At 39.0% G+C, this 16615-nt stretch overlaps 1 protein-coding gene across 3 annotated transcripts in view; it reads right to left on the minus strand.

Moving 5' to 3' along the window:
• Window positions 1–3615: 3615 nt before the first annotated feature.
• LOC124158859 overlaps window positions 3616–16615 on the minus strand; it is a 33447-nt gene continuing 20447 nt past the window's right edge. For all 3 annotated transcript variants that reach the window (XM_046534238.1, XM_046534239.1, XM_046534237.1), the window contains 4 exons: window positions 14991–15114; window positions 13051–13652; window positions 8631–8833; window positions 3616–4563 (listed from right to left, as the gene is read on the minus strand). In XM_046534238.1, the coding sequence (XP_046390194.1) occupies window positions 4443–4563; window positions 8631–8833; window positions 13051–13652; window positions 14991–15114 (1050 nt within the window). In that variant the 3' untranslated portion in view covers window positions 3616–4442. The remainder of the gene's footprint in view (window positions 4564–8630; window positions 8834–13050; window positions 13653–14990; window positions 15115–16615) is intronic.

Below are 16615 nucleotides of genomic sequence, written 5' to 3' on the forward strand. Positions count from 1 at the left end.
AAGTTTTTTTTGTGTAAGTTTGATGTCACTATTTTTTACGTTGCTTATTCGCCAAAGAGCGTGGGTATATTTTGTTGTTGGAAAGATCATTTTTTTATAATCATTGAGAAAGTGCTTTTGTAATTTTGAAGGAGAAGCCGAAGGTGAATATTTCATGTTGGAGGTGACGCCGATGGATTTTGGAACGGGGATTTATTGTGTGTGTTTGGGGAATGCTTTAGTGTCAGTGTAAATTTTGGAACCTATGGTAGTTCAGTTATTAAAAATCAATTGTAAAAGGGATGTCATTGAAGTTATTTGTTTTGCTATTGCCACGATTTCCTTAAATCCTGTTGTAAGTGAGTGTACGTGCAGGCACGAACAATTGGGGAACTTGATTTTAAGCCCGGATACGGTAAGTCTCCGTAGGGGCAATTTTCTATTTTGGGGGAGTGGAGAGTTAACAATCACATGTACGGGGAGATATCGAACGGGAGGCGAGCGGGCGGCTCTCGCGGTTTGAACCGTTACAATATATATTGGTATGGTTAATTTCTTGGGTTAGTCTTGATAATGCTGCAGTGCAGCGAAACATGTCGACTCTAGTGTAATAAATTTTTTATGTGGAAAGTGCAAAGTGTTTCACTTCATATCTCTCAACAGTTACTCTTCAATCCAGGGAAAGTGAACAGTGAAAAATTGCGATGGTGTAAATTACCTTATTATGGCTTGATTTCGGAAAAAATAGGAAATCTCTTTCCGAAAGATAAATATAGAGTGGCTTTTTATAGCAGTGATAACCTTAAAAAATTCTTAGTGAACACTAAAGACAAAGTACAACCTCTCGAAAGAAGTGGTATCTACAAATTAAAGTGCAACGACTGTGAAGCGGCTTATGTGGGACAGACCGGACGTGCATTCGAGAGCAGAATTAAAGAACATGAAAGATGTTACAGGTACTGCAATATTTCACAGTCCCACTTCGCAAAACATCTTTGGGAAGAAAAACATGTAAGCGACTTCATACCGGAGATTCTTCACTTCGAGAACAAAGGAAAAAAGATGGACAAGAAAGAAGAGCTTGAAATAAGGAAAAATATGGGAAAATGTCCCTTACTTAACGATATCCTATTTGAAAGGTTTTCCCCCTCCTAAAAGTATCTCTAAACTACACTGAAGGACGTAAAAACCCTAACCTCCCACTCAACCCCACACCTACTGATAACCCACATCCACCCTAATCCTTTACTAATGACCCTTTGCATATAGTCATCAACACTGTCCTCGCAGTGGTTTTCCCATCCCTCACCATAACCGCCACCCATTACTCCCCCCCCTCCTAACACCCACTTCCCCCTCCAACCTTCTCAAGTCCCTTCCTGGTATAAATTTACCCGACTTTTGACAAAATTTTGTACTCGTAAATGACCGCTCAAGGTCGAAACATGTCGTACCGTCAAAATAAATTAGTGGAAGAAAACGAAGTCGTTTTTTCATTTGTGAACTAAAATTACAATTGATTGCCTAAATGATGATTGAATCACTGAGTGTCTCAAATGAGACATGATTCATTTAACAAAATACAGTTGATCATCAACCAGTCTAACTTCCTATTTATTCTGTTTCCATTGGTCATCAATCAGCCGGACTTTCTTTTTTCAGTGATCAACTTTGAGTATCCACTATTGGTGTGAAAATTTTTGACCTTAAGGTCTGGCATTGTACCTATACTTTATGAAGCTGGATTATGTGTTCCTCCATATACTTCTAAATAATCCCTTTTTTCACTGATTTCCCAATGTCTATGTCAATAGTTTTAATCTCCCCGCTGTAATAGCAGCAAATTTTGTAAAAGCCAATTGATTTTAATGAAATTACAATTACCTGGAAATATACTCATGCACACAAGTACCGTAAAGATTTTCTATTAAGTTCATGTAAAACTACATTGGTGTTATGAATCAGTTACCTGAAAAGTGTGCTTGTTTGCATGAGGGTAAAATCAAAGGGGCACTATAATACAGAAAACTACATTACTAAACTAAACCAACATTACTAAACTAAAAGTATCATACAAAATTACACAAACCACAGAATAGAATCATATTAAAAGTTGGAGGAGGCACTCCTTGACCTACATAGGTACTTTCGGTCCATTAGTTATAGTTTAGTCTGTCACATTTTTGTATTAATCTTCATCAAAATAGTTTTTTAAACCTAGGGCTTGAAATCTTCAAAATCCCTGTTTAAAATGAAAATATGTAGATGTGATAGAGGATGGTATACTTTTGTTATCATTGCTATCAGGTGATGATCTAACTGCTTATGTCCGAGGGAAATTGGTCTGTTAACATAATCTGTCATTCTCAACTGATCAGTAGTAAATAATGCTCTCAACAAAATTGGAATGACACCTGCAACATCAGGGCAAGGAGGTACAGTAGATTCCGTTTAATGGGTCCACCGGTTACTTGGGGCAGCCGCTTAATTGGGGCAGATCTTGAAGAACAGAACCCAATAGGGGAATATCCCAGAGTATTCTCCGCTTAATTGGGACAGCATGCCGCTTAATTGGGGCATGAATCGGCGACATAGACTCTATACTCGTGACGAAATTAAATTTTTTTGTTCTCATAATACTATTTCTTTTAATTTTCCTCCTTTGATTTACTCTTATTTTTCACAATAGTTCCTATTCTTTCCCTATTTTGAAAGCTCTTGTTGTTATACTATCCACAAGAGGATAGGACTTTTATTTAATAGGACTTAATAAAAGACATTCATTCAGCGTCGCCCGAGGCTGTGAAAAATATTTTAAAATAAATTTATATAATTCTTAAAAATGATACTAAATTAACTAAACTTGCTGATTAATTAATCAAATTAATAGATTAATAAACTTATATTGCATTATAAACATTCTTTAGTCTTCCTTCTATAATTTCAACGTTTGTATATGCCCATATACAGGATAGTTCGCCTAATTGGGGCAGCCGTTTAATTGGGGCAAAGAGCACAAGTCCCAATATGTCCCAATTAACCGGAATCTACTTTACATAGAAGCACGGGCGTCACCGCCGTAGGGGACATGTGGGACGCGTCCCCCCCCCAATATTTGAAAAGTCAGTTTTGTTCCCCCCCCTAAATTGTATTAAAAATTTTAATACAACCCCATTTGTCCCCCCAAAAGTGTTGATGCTGACGACGCCAATGAATAGAAGGAACAATTTCAAGAATTGAGAAGGGTTGGGATATCAACAAGTTCCTCTCCGTTGATCTCAGTGATATCTTGGCAACTTTATAGGGACCCGGGATGCTTAAATTTAGGGTGCCTTCTTAAATTACTTGTGGCACTTCTTAGGAAAGACAATACTTGGCCACACAGCCCAAAAAATGCATTATACATCTTCCTTCAGGTCTTTTTTTCAGCTTAGCAGTTCCTCAACCAATCTTGAAAGGCAGCTTACCTCCTCACATTTAACTTGTCCATAGCATCTAACTTTTGTCTATTACCCTTCATCATCTTTATGCACTTTCATGGTTCACACATGGTTCATGGCCTCTGGAATATTTAACAACCAGACTGGGCAGTAGCCGGAATGTGCTCTGGATAGGTAAAATATTGATATTTAGGTGTTCAGTTGAGAAGAGATTTTTAATGTAAATTCAAAATAATTCCATTTTAACTTATGTTAAATGCACTCAGTATTATAGTATAACAATTCTAAGATAGGTAAACTACAACCCTCCATTACCACCTTCCCAAGTTACCTAATTCCTTCATGTCATTATTATAGTATAACAATTCTAAGATTGGTAAACTGCAGCCCTCCATTACTACCTTCCCAAGTTAATTCCTTCAGGTCTTCCTTGCATCCTTCTTCATCTCAAGTGCTTATCACTAGATCTTCATCAGGGGTCTTTTCTTTTGGTTTGTCTTCCATTACATCAATCTTGTAATTACTATGCCTTCAGACTTATCTGGGTTATCCACAGGGTTTTTCTCTGCCTTATGGTTCTCCATAGTTTCCTCTCCTATCCTTTGGTATACCTCCTTGTTTCTCACCCAATCCAACCATTTGATCTAAAGCATCCCCTGCCATCACCAGGTCTCAAAGGTTTTGAGTCTTTCCTAGTCAGCTTTTCCAACTCTCCAAGTTTCTAATTCAAAGAGTGCCACACAGCTCATACAAATGTTTTCATGTTCTGCATTGGCATAAAAGGAAAAATCAACAATCGAATTTTAGCACAGAGAAAAATTTTCACAATTTTTATTTAAAAATTTCCCTGAAAATGAATTTTCACGCACAAAGTAGTTCTTTGGCAGTATTCCTGAGGAAGAGTGGAAACTACTACCATGAGTGTCCGAGCAAGTGTGTTACTTTTAGCTTCTTTAACTTGTGCCACCACTGCACATGCTCACATTCACATTCGAGAATAGTATCCTTTACTTCAGTTAACTGCTAAGATGGTTCAGGTACAGGAGCACTGGCAGAGAGCACTGATTGCACAGTTCGACGAAGGCACTTGGCTTTGCCACTTAATTTCTCAACACTGACAGTAGATTCTCTCTTCCGTGGCAACCTGGTAGGATTCAATGACAAAGCCATATAGGTTTCTTTGAGAAGTTTCTTGGTGAAATAACAAGAAGACTGCAAAGAGGAGCTAATTTTTATCAAACCATAAAAGATCGACAATCAAACAAGAAAATACCGACATAAACAAAAGAAATAATGTTATGATATAAATATGTATAAATAATTAGGTTAGGGGCAGAAAAATGGACTGTAAATAAAAAAATACAGTATGTACATATACTGCATGCAAGAAATTAAATGAAAATCATAAGAGCAATAAGCAGGGAAGAAACAATGAGACCATATAAGTTATTCTTGGGTCAGTGGGCAGAAGGTTCTTGGTTTGATACCCAGTCGAGGTGAAATTTTTCAATGATTTTTCAGCCAACAGTCCATATCCAAACCTATCCAAAGTGTCATTGTCATGTGCCTGTGTTCTTGTCTCCTTTCAAATTCTATAACTACATATTTATGTTTGAATATTTGCGTAAGGCGACATGTGTGAATGTGAATTTTATATAAATACATACGTACATAAATAAATAGCAAACTACTACAGTAAACTCTCGATTATACGAAGCAGGATTTTACGAAGTTTTCGATTATACGAAGTGATAGTGCGGTCCTGGCGAAAAGCCTATGGTAAATACATGGTGCTATTCGATTATACGAAGTTTTGATTTTACGAAATGTTTTGAATTTACGAACCCCGGATCGGTCCCCAGGAGCGAAAGGCATTCGTTTATACAAACTATGGCGAAATATTTGTCAACAAAACTAGTTACGCCGGCGTATGTAGCTAAAAAAATCAGCGCTTCCAACTGTGGTTCATCAAAAGTGTGAAATCGTAAATGATAGTGCAACTTTGGAGAGAAAGGGTTCGCCTAAAACCTCACGGTGGGAAATTAGGGGAAGTAGGAGTTAAGTAAAATATCGTGACTGATATAATGCCCCTATTTACGTGCCTATTCGTAAACATCGCATCGACAATACTTCGTAGTTCAACATGTCAGGAAGGTCGCGCGGGGTATTTCATACACTCCTAATTAACCCTTTGCACTGCTGTGAACGTACCTGGTGCGTTCGCAAGGCAGGCTGCTGTGAACGTACTTCGAAGACTACTTGACTACTTTTCGCCGAAGCACTTCGAAGGGTCCCTAAGCTAAACCCTTTCCTCGACGAGCTCACCCTCGCTGGCCCCTCTCTTCGACCCTCCGAGCCTTTCTCCCCAAAAGTGACCGCTCTGACTGTATTTTGAAAATCTATCAATCAATGCCATCATCAAAAGTAATTGTTTGCATCGCACTCCTGCCAATCAGGTATTCAAGTACGTCTCTGAACCGTGTTTCTACGGTGAGAAATAACAATTTTTCTAACTTTGCTAAAATGGCCAAGTTAATAAAATTGTCAATTTTCATTGCAGGAACACGGTTCAAAGACATACTTTATTTCCTCCACTACAATCGCAAATTGCTGGAAATCGGCCGGATTCCCTTTGATAGCGCATCATGAGGATGTTCTCGAGGTTGGTAATTGATACAACTAGCCTACTAGTAATTCTACTGCAATAATATCATAGCTATAGTGGATATGTTACGTTATACCTTCAGGAAGCTGCAGCGGATAAAATCGCGGAGGAGATTAGAGGCTTAAAAGATGATTTTGAAAAATTCTTGGAAAAAGCAGGAAGAGCACAGCGCGCGACATCAAATGATTATATTGCCCTTGACGATGATCTCCGGGCTTGCGACAATGGGACGCCGGTACATACGTCGGAAGAAGCAGCAGCCGGGACTAGTCAGAATAGCAGTGATGACGAAGATGAAAGTGAGGAAGTAATTTCACCAAATAAAAAAGAAGTACACGCTGCCCTCCAAACATTAAGATATTTTGATCTGGCTAACGAGTTAGGTCCCCAATTTCATTCCCATTTATGCAAGTGAGAAACCATGGTGGAAGAGGCGATGGAGAAGGGCAAAAAGAAAAAAAATAACAGATTTTTAAGTAGTATCTTTTCGTGTATACAATAGCCTTCCTGAGTAAACAACTTAAATATCTTAAGTATTGGGCTCTATTAACCACAAACTTATTTTTCAGGCTACTCGTAATGAAGACGCACTTCTAACTCTAACCATGAACTTTCTTCTCGCGTGTCTCCCTGTTTTCCCATGACGAGAGATCTTTCTTTCCAAAGTCTTTGTTTACTTCCTCCCGCGGCCTTCTGCTGATCCTGCTGACACCCACCTTACGCATCAACACCGCAGAAGCAGCGAACTCCTCTGTTAATGACCTCAGCGACCAGAAGAAAGCCTTCCTGCCATACATTAAGGGGACGACTGACAGAATAGGAAATATCCTACGCAAATTCCAGATAAGGACAATATTCTCGCCTCACGTACAGATAAAGCATCTATTGAAAACCGTCAAGGATAGAACTCCACTACAAGTCGAAGGGGTATACCGAATTCCTTGCCAGACCTGTGGGAAGAACTATATCGGCGAAACAGGCAGATCGGTTAAAACACGTCTAGAGGAGCACGAGAGAGCAATTCGACTGGGGCAGTCAACGAAGTCCGCAGTAGCCGAACACGCAGCGCTGGGCCACACAATCGACCTTAAGGAAGCAAAAATTGTTGCGAGAGTGAAAGGCTTTAAACAGAGACTCGTAAGAGAAGCAATAGAAATATCTAAAGAGGAGAAAAACAACTTTAACAGAGACACTGGCCTTAAAATCAGCCGTACTTGGCAACCCGTAATCGGCAAAAATAATCGACAACCTACTCCTCCAACCTCTCACTCCCCTCCCCCCACCACCTGACACGTATACCTATATATACCAATTTTAAATCCCACCTCTTCAGATTCCCTTGAGAAAGCGACCAGCATCGGTCGGGAAACGTTGGGGCCACCCAAAATCTGACGCGGCGACATAGCCCAAAAGTTTTAATTCAACATGACGAGCACCCGCGAAAGTTTTAACGAAGAATTATGCAATAACAATGTTTAACCTAGTTAAATCAGCCGTAATATTTGTTGACATTAGCATCAGTGCATGTATTGTTGCTATGTGCTGCTGCATTCCTGTGTACATACTGTTGACCTTGAAGCCCCAAATCAGTAAATCACAAATGAAAATTGAGCTTCAGGAAATTGGAAGTTCAAGAAAAGGCTAAATATCAAGTTTGAAAAATACTACCAAGAAATTTTTGGGAGTTTTATAATCCTATTTACAGTGCAATATTCCTGGCGGTGCAGCAGGAGCTAGTTATTTGCGTTGTAGCACCCAGGCACATTTTTTGCGTGCTGTACCCATAAAAAAATACCCAGAAGCCTAAGTTGCAAAAGTTTTGAGGTTGGCACACATGTCTAAAGGTATTCCAATGATCGCCAACAGTACCACACCACATATACCACACATATACCACACTTTTTAGCTCATGAAATCACAAAAATATTGAAATTGGGAAGAAATTGAAGAAAGAGATGATGCATGCAATATTTGATGCTTTATATGAAAACTGTCATTAAGTTTGGCCTCCTTAGTCATAGTGAAATTTTGTAAGGAGAAAGCTTCCACATACTTTCACAGTGACATACTTCCACATACTTTTAAAATGACAGGACAATAGAAAACAATTTGTAATTGCAATTTTTCTAATATGTATCTGTGAATACTTTATCCAGAATCTACTGTAATTGTATAGCTAACCTCTATCACGATTTGGGCCGATTTATCGGAGTTTCAGTTTTCATTATTTCAGTTTCGTGATTATTATTTCAGTTTTATTATTTCAGTTTTTTCGTGATTATGGCCTCTTTAAGGGCTGTAACTTATGTAAACCCCCGTAATCTATCTATGGTAATAAGATAAAAATATATATCAAGAATTGGGAAAAAATCTAGACATATTAAATAAAATTAAGTAGCTGAAAAATTTTTAAATCTGAAATGTTGCTAATTCCAGAAAATAGTCTTGGCAGTCAATTCTTACATCCCACCTGAAATGGGCTGGCAGTAAAAGGGTTAAAACCAATTTGACAATAATGCATATTGATGGTAATAATAGATATTAACCTTGGAGACAACCTCATGTTGCTGCTCCTCCTTGTGGAAACGCCAGTGGTAGAGAGTGACATTGTTCCGCACTTTAAGCACTTATCAACACTCCTCTTCTCAAGGAATCCCTGATACAAGGAATTGAGCTCACCGGGCAGATCCTTCAAGAATGCTAGCACTTGCTCAAGTACGGCTCTTTGCTTCTTGAGTTCTTCCTCAGCCTGGTACAAAGTACAAAGGAATGCGAGTTAAGCAGAGGCAACATAAATACCCAAAACAGGGGAACAATCTTTTTTTTTTTTTTCTCAGCAGCTGTATCGTTAACTTGTCTTACAAATTATTATGTATGAATTCCCATTCATGCAAATCAAGAATTCATTTCAATTTCAGGGAATTTCCCCAGACAACAATGCTGTACTTGATAAATTACATCAACCCATAGGAGAGGTGTGCATTGTGCATAACATGTATAAACTGATGGCTGTCTCTGTTTATCCGGGTTGCGGGTTATCCATGCATGAGTTCACGGTCCTTCGAAGTTTTCTGTGATTTTTATGAATAAATGAAATCAGACGCAAAGCACCAAGATATTTGCATTTTTTAAATACAACGCTACACCGGGCTAATAGGGAAGTTTCCTTCATAAAAGAAAACGAAAGGCATTGATTGCGATTCGTTACCCACCATTAGTGTATTCATAATACACAAATTATTTGGTTTTTGAAATACCGGTTTAGACGAATGGCAAGGGTCAAATTTTATCCTCATTTGAAAAAGGCCAGATTGGCGCCCATGCGATTCCACTCCACATGACGTCACAGGGACCTAGTTTCTACACGAGAGGATAGGAGTTATACATCGTCTGAGGTTACCAATGCATGCATGAGGCACAGAGCTCAGGGAAACATGTCTTAATAATCATCTATTAAAACTGGCTAAGGTCGGAAAGTTTTCTTCGTTTGATAAGGTATTAATAAACCTTTTTTAAGCCAAGAGCTACCAGCCAGCAACGTACTCAGCTACCCGCTAGCATCCTGCGTCCTATCAGTGCTCAGAGCCTCAATCAAGGTCACCTCACAAGGCGGGAGGGGGAACCAGAAATGCGTCGCACGGACTTTTTCCCATCATTCCTACTTACGCGTCGCGTTTTCGCGCGCTTGAAATTTTTCACTTTTCATTTAATCGCGAAAAATAGATATCGTCCTTTAAAAATCTAAAAGCGTGAAATACGTACTCCAGGAGTAATAATCTTTCGATTTAGGCAATAAAAAAATAATAGGAAACCACCCTATTATTTCCGTTAGAATCCCCTTCTTACAGTGGAATTATTTTATCTAATTGCCGACAAGGAATGTTTCAGGTTTACATGGATGCCTGATCTAGAATTGCAGACGACGATCAGCGGCAGGAAAAAAACTCTTGATTAATTTTAGAAAATTCTTCAATGGTTAATCATTCTTAAATTCAGAGAAATGTTACTCACGATCTCTAATTGTATATTTCATATCGCAAATGCGCAATTATTGCTGTGGCCTCGCATGCTGCTGAATACGGTCCAAGGGAACCGGAGATTTCGTTGCACTCTGGTATGTTTACGCCGTTACCAGTCAAGGCAAAACTGGTGAAGAATTGAATAGTAGAAGTGAAAGCAGTGGGGGAAGTGGAAGTAGAGATAGCCAGGCACTTTCCAACGTAAACAATTTGCCTTGAGTCCTGGTTTCCTACAACCGCTACTGCACGGTGGCATAATCGCATGCCCGTTGCCTTCATGGCAGTTCCGCACTCCTCTTTTCCAAGCATCGCGGTGCGGTATCGGGCACAGTGATTATGAATCTGCGTCCTGCAGCAGTTGCATCCCGGGCAACTTGTGCGAGACACGACTACTTGGCATGGTGCCTATCAGTATAGGGTCTGGCTTTGCGCAAAGGTTTCCAAGCATTCGTGCAAACCACTTTTCTGAATCCTTGACCTCACAGCCACGGGTGCATGGTTTTCAGTAACCAGGTATTACATGTAGGAGTAGGAATAAGTACAATGATGTTACCACCGCAAAAAAGATCACAGTCGGGAGGAGAAAGCTCTTAACAATTTCAAAAAGCAATCTAAAATAATAGACAATATGCATAAGTAATAATAGATTGCTTGATTTACGTAAATTATGAAAATTAAAAGAAATAAAAGTAAAATTTGGATTATCTGAGTTTTCTGAATATTCATGCCGCCTCTCCCCTCATTGGGCCAGATAATCGGGAGTGTACTGTAATTTTTCTCTGACCCCCACCACTGCTAGAATTTTAACCCCCACTTGGACCCCCTTGTCCCTATCCTGGATCCACCACTGTGTCTCAGTATTTGCCAAGTTCATTGTTCCCCATATAAAGTTGAAATAAACCAGAGGAAAATGAGGAAGCTAGCTAATCATTATGAGTATCCCAACTTAGGTATCCATTAATGTACAGAAGTCCCCCGATTTACGATATGTTGAACATACTTTGGATTTGGCATGCAATCTGAGCTGAGTTTATACGTACTTTTTAAAATTTCAAATTTCACTCAATTTCCCATCAATTATGTAAATCTACTACACCTTATGTGTTAAGACAACAATCTTTCGCATAACAAAATTTGCATTCACTGATGCTATTGAAACTAACTCCTTGTTCGGAAAGAATGCCAGTTCAACAACGAGGGAATCCACACAACAATCTGTCATCAAGAAAAAATTAATATTGTAAAGCAACGGTCAACTTCAAAAACCACAGAATTTGGCCCCTGTGGTTCGTTTAAAATAGCCCACTATGGGCATGAAGAGAGGATTGCTAATTGTCCCTCACAGGAAAGAAAGAGTTTTGGCCATTAAGATAAGTTGGGGGTGGGAGAGAGCAGGTTAGAAGGGTGGGTCGAGCGTACTTAATGTTTCCATGCAGTTGCCCACACACACGTACATGAATGTTCCCCAAAGTTGAAGATTTAATACAACAAGCCATGTTTAGTAGTTATCAAGAGAGAGGCCTACCAGCTAAACTCTCATTCACGGATATTATGTATAATTGCTACCATTGTTGAGAGGAGAAAGATAGTCAACCTGGCTTATGGCAATGAGTAGTACTGCCGTTTGGCCAGAGTAGTGCATTAGAGAGTACCTGCAGTGTGTGACGGGAGACCAGGGGCTCCGAGCCAAACCATTAGGGGAGAGGGGAGCAGGCGCTCCTCAACAAAATGTAGGAACGACAGCTGGGCGTGTTCTCTCTCTCTCTCCTTCTCTAATTTAAAAATAGAGTCCATTTTTATCCATCACCTCTTTTGGGGCTAATAATTAACGAGAGATAGCCGATGCACCGTCAATTGACCCTATAATAAGCATGTTAAAAAATTCGTTTTTACGAGACCCTTTCGGTGTTGGCTCTCGCCATAGCGAGTGTTTCACCGCCGGAAGACTTTCATCAAGACTCCTTAACCTCTGTAATTGCTAGCGATCTGTTAGAAATGAAGTTAATGGAGTGCTCAGTCTCAAATTTATGTGGTAAACTGTCGTTCGATAAATATAATGATTGACGAAACAATGCTTTCCATGATTTTTATTCAGTGCGGCGCTTATAAATTGTTTGAATAGTTAGTCGTTATTTGAGTAAGGAAATTTAGTGATGCAAAAAAACATCGCCTTTCGTCTGGATTTATGGTTACGTTTATCGGATAGATGTTTATCTGTCGCCGCACCACTCCTGTTCCTGTATATCTGTTCGCAACAGGTATATTGGCTAGTACTTGCTCCACCTCCGGTAAAGCGACAATTCGCTATAGCGAGTGTTTATTAGTGCACCGTGGGGTGTCGTTATATCGAGGTTGCACTGTAAATAGGTTAGCTCCTTGCTGCTGCGTCCAAAATGGAGAACTTCATTTTGTGACGCATAATTCATAAAAATTTACGCATTCATGGAAGATCAGTGGATGAAAAAAAATTGTGTATGCTTGTATTAATGGTTATGAGTCCCGTCATTCTTTCAAAAGACAGAAGTATGTTATTCATTGGCACAATCGAAGCACATAAATGTACGACACTAAACAGACGCCCACTCATCAGTGTGCCCCATTTAAGTGCCGACATTACTTAACAAGGAGCCAATGACAGGGTGTTCTTGCCTGTACGATATCAATGTGAAAACAAGAGTTCAATTTTTGAATAAATCAAGCATAAAAAAGAACTGGTAAACAAAATTTTGAATTATGATAACAGTATTTACCAATTAAAAAACATTTCAACCACATTCCCCACTATCCAAAATTTCCTCAAGAATGAATACATATTGTTATCAATAAATAGATTCAGAGAAAAGAGTTAAATGAAGTCTAGAAAGATAAATCTGTCATCAGGTTCACATAAAATGCTTCCATCATGCAAAAATTCCCTCACTTCTCTCAATTGATGATAACCTCATACCTTGTCAGACATGACATCCACATGTTGATCACACTCCTCTTCAACTCCAACAATGGCATCTCTACTGCTAACAGGTACATTATCGTCACACTTATCTTTGGCAGAGCTTGATACATTCTCAGAACTGACAGGTTCATCACTACCGGAAACACCTTGGGCAAAACCCTTATTTCGAACACAAATGGTTAAACCAGTAGAAACATCTCCACCACAGACACTTCCATTCCTAGAACTGACACCTTTGTTATCAGCAGAAATTTCTTGGCCGCGACCACTTTCTTTCCTAGAGCTGATAAGTTCACCATCAGCAGAAAAATCTTTGCCAGACACACTTTCATTCCTAGAACTAACATGTTTGTCATCAACAGATACTTCTTGGGCATTTATTTCACTTGAAACACCAATCACCATTTCATCAGTGGATATATGCTGAACCCTACTGTCCTCAATTTGATTGCCAACATGCTGGCCACCAGTGGGAACATATTCGCCGCAGTCACCAGAAATGGAAGAGCTCTCACTGCCTCCATTCTGAATCTCAGCTGGTGTAATTAATGTCTTCACATAGTCTCTTAACTCATGGATCCTTTCTTCATCCTCCGCTTTCATGAACAAAAAACATTTGAAAATTAAAAGTGAGCTGACAAAGTTTAAAAATTATGACTCTACAAAGACCTTTGAATAAAATCTTTCCATTCTGCAAATTGCTACATGACATAAAGTAGGTACTTATGTACTCACACAAATTTAACCCACTATAACACTCTTTCATCCTATCTCCTAGGGGTTATTTTTCTGCTGATTTTTCTATCCAAGCTATATAGCCCTGGTTTCCAACAACCATGCATCCTTGGCTGTTTGAGTTGTAAAATCAAAGTAAATATTTTCAAGATTATATAAAAACCCCACGTAGGTGTAAAAAGATTAGCTGATAGGAGAACTGAGTGGAGAGCTGCGTCAAACCAATCCTAGGATTGTTGACCAGTGATGATGATGATAAAAACCCCAATAGTACGTAGCTTTACACATACTAATTATAATCCCTTAATGAATACTTAAATAACTTGAATTTACTAATATAGTAATAATGACATTGCTAGAGAAACAATTTAAAAATAGTTTAAAATATTTTTTTTTAAGTTACTATAAAAAATCAAACCATTCCACATAAGCACATGGTTGTGGAAAGGAGATCAGCAAATTCTTATATTGCTTGCAATAGGGTAGTTTCCTTCATCAAAGAAAATGAAAGACATTGATTGCGATTCGTTACCCACCATTACTGTATTCATAATATTCAAATTATTTGGTTTTAGAAATACCGGTTTAGACGAATGGCAAGGGTCAATTTTATGGAAACATGTCTTAATAATAATAATAATACGTCTTTATTGGGCGAGATTGGGACTAGAAAGTCCCATCTTCCATCTAACCCCTGATCATCTATTAAAACTGACTAAGGTCGGAAAGTTTTCTCTGTTTCATAAGGTATTAATAATCCTTATTTAAGCCAAGCGCTACCCCAGCTAGCAAGGTACTCCGGTACCTGCTAACATCCTGCATCGTATCAGCGCTCAAAGCCTCAACCCAAGGTCACCTCACTTGCGGCAGCAGGAACCAGAACGACGTCACACAGAGTTTTCCCAGCATTCATACTTAGCCATCGCGTTTTCGCGCACTTGAAAATTTTCACTTTTCATTTAATCGTGAAAAATAGATATCGTCATTTAAAAATCTACAATAGTGAAATACGTACTCCAGGAGTAATAATCTTTCGATTTAGGCAATAAAAAAAGTAGGTAATAGGAAATCACCCTGTAGGGGATGAAGAGGGCTCAAAAATATGCATACGTGTCCTTGCATAATACTAGGAACACTCATACAATACTAGTAGATAAATATTATCTGATGATAACACAAGCAAGTCAAGCAGTATTTACCAGACAATGAGCAATTTTCCTGCAATGAGAGAAGAGACACTGGCTTCCTATCATCGCTGTCAACAGTAGCCAACAGCTCTCCCGACCTTACCCATCCATTGGGCACTCCATCTTCAAACAGGACCTGAAAACAATATGGAAGAACAAAGGAGTATGTATGCAAACTGAAAGTGCGTAGTCGACAGTGACATGATTTTTTTAAATCCATAGACAAAGAAAAACTCTCTAGGAATCAGTAAATTCTAACTGGAGCTTTTAGTACCCAAGAATTGAAAATATGAAGTAATGACAATCCAATATTCAAGCTAAGTATGAACAAATATGGCAGGAGGAATACTATGTTTTTTCACTCACAAGAAGAATAATCCTCCTCGAATTCCCAATTAGTAAGTATAATGAGTTTAAATAATTAAAAAGTGTTGCAGCTTGGCAATGGCTGCCATTCCCACAGCATCAAAAGTCATCCACGTAACTGAGCCAATAAGAGGCATTTGTTAAAAGTTTGTTAGAAGAATTAAAAAGCTTATGTTTGAGGCGGTCCATAAAAATTTCAGCTGAGAAGGAGAAGATGGGAGAACTCAGACATAATCCTTGTCCCTCTTGATAAAAATTTCCACTGAATGAAAAGAAATTTGTGCGTGTTTGTATGAGGGTGAATATCCCTTAGGTTATCACTGAGTTCTTTGTTGAGTGTAACAGGATATCTTTGGCGATATTGAAAGTTTCTTGTACCACTACGAAAGTGATCGAGAATTCCACAACAAAAAAGATGAGTTTCGATGTCATTCAGATATATTGACTGGGATTCGAACCCGCATCCCCTGATTTCCGGTTGATTGCTTTAGCCAGTTAAGCTACTGAGGCGACAGGGCGAATGATTTTTTTTCTGTGAATTTTTTGCACAATTTGTGCATTGTGGGTGACTGGTGTGAAGTTATCACCGTATTTAGTCCTGGTATATTTAACACGTTGCGTACAGATAGCGAGAATTCTCGTCATTTTTTTCCCGATCGTTCCGGACGGATGACGAAGATTCTCGTCATTTAGGCGCGTCAACCTAAACAATTTTAAAGCATATCGCAAACGAATACGTATTGTACGCTTTAAAATTGTTTAGGTTGACGCGCCTAAATGACAAGAATCTTCGTCATCCATCCGGAACGTTCGTGAAAAAATGACGAGAATTCTCGCCATCCATACGCAACGTGTTAAACTAGTCAAGAGTGAGCACCTCCATGTGATCTAAGTCCAAACCTTGCTCTCTGGCTGTGGCACTATGCGCACGATTTGGACTGCTTGTCACATCATGCTCAGCAGTTCATACCACCTTGTCCGGTAGTGTCCACAAATATACACAGGGAGGAATGATGCCTCGGTAGCTTAACTGGATGAAGCACTTGATCGGAAATCGGGGGATATGGGTTCAAATCCTGGTTGAGGTGAATGATTTTTTCTCGGTGGATTTTTCGTGCAATTTGTGCATTGCAGGTGGCTTCCATAAAGTTATCACCGTGGCTAGTCCCGGTATACTGAAACCCAGAAAAAAATGATAATAGAAGCTACAAAAGCTTCTCAGAAAAAAATCAACTACATATGTACCGTATTTACAGTATGTGTGTGTTCAT

This window comes from Ischnura elegans, chromosome 5 (genome assembly GCF_921293095.1).
Source record: "Ischnura elegans chromosome 5, ioIscEleg1.1, whole genome shotgun sequence".
Lineage (NCBI taxonomy): Eukaryota > Metazoa > Arthropoda > Insecta > Odonata > Coenagrionidae > Ischnura > Ischnura elegans.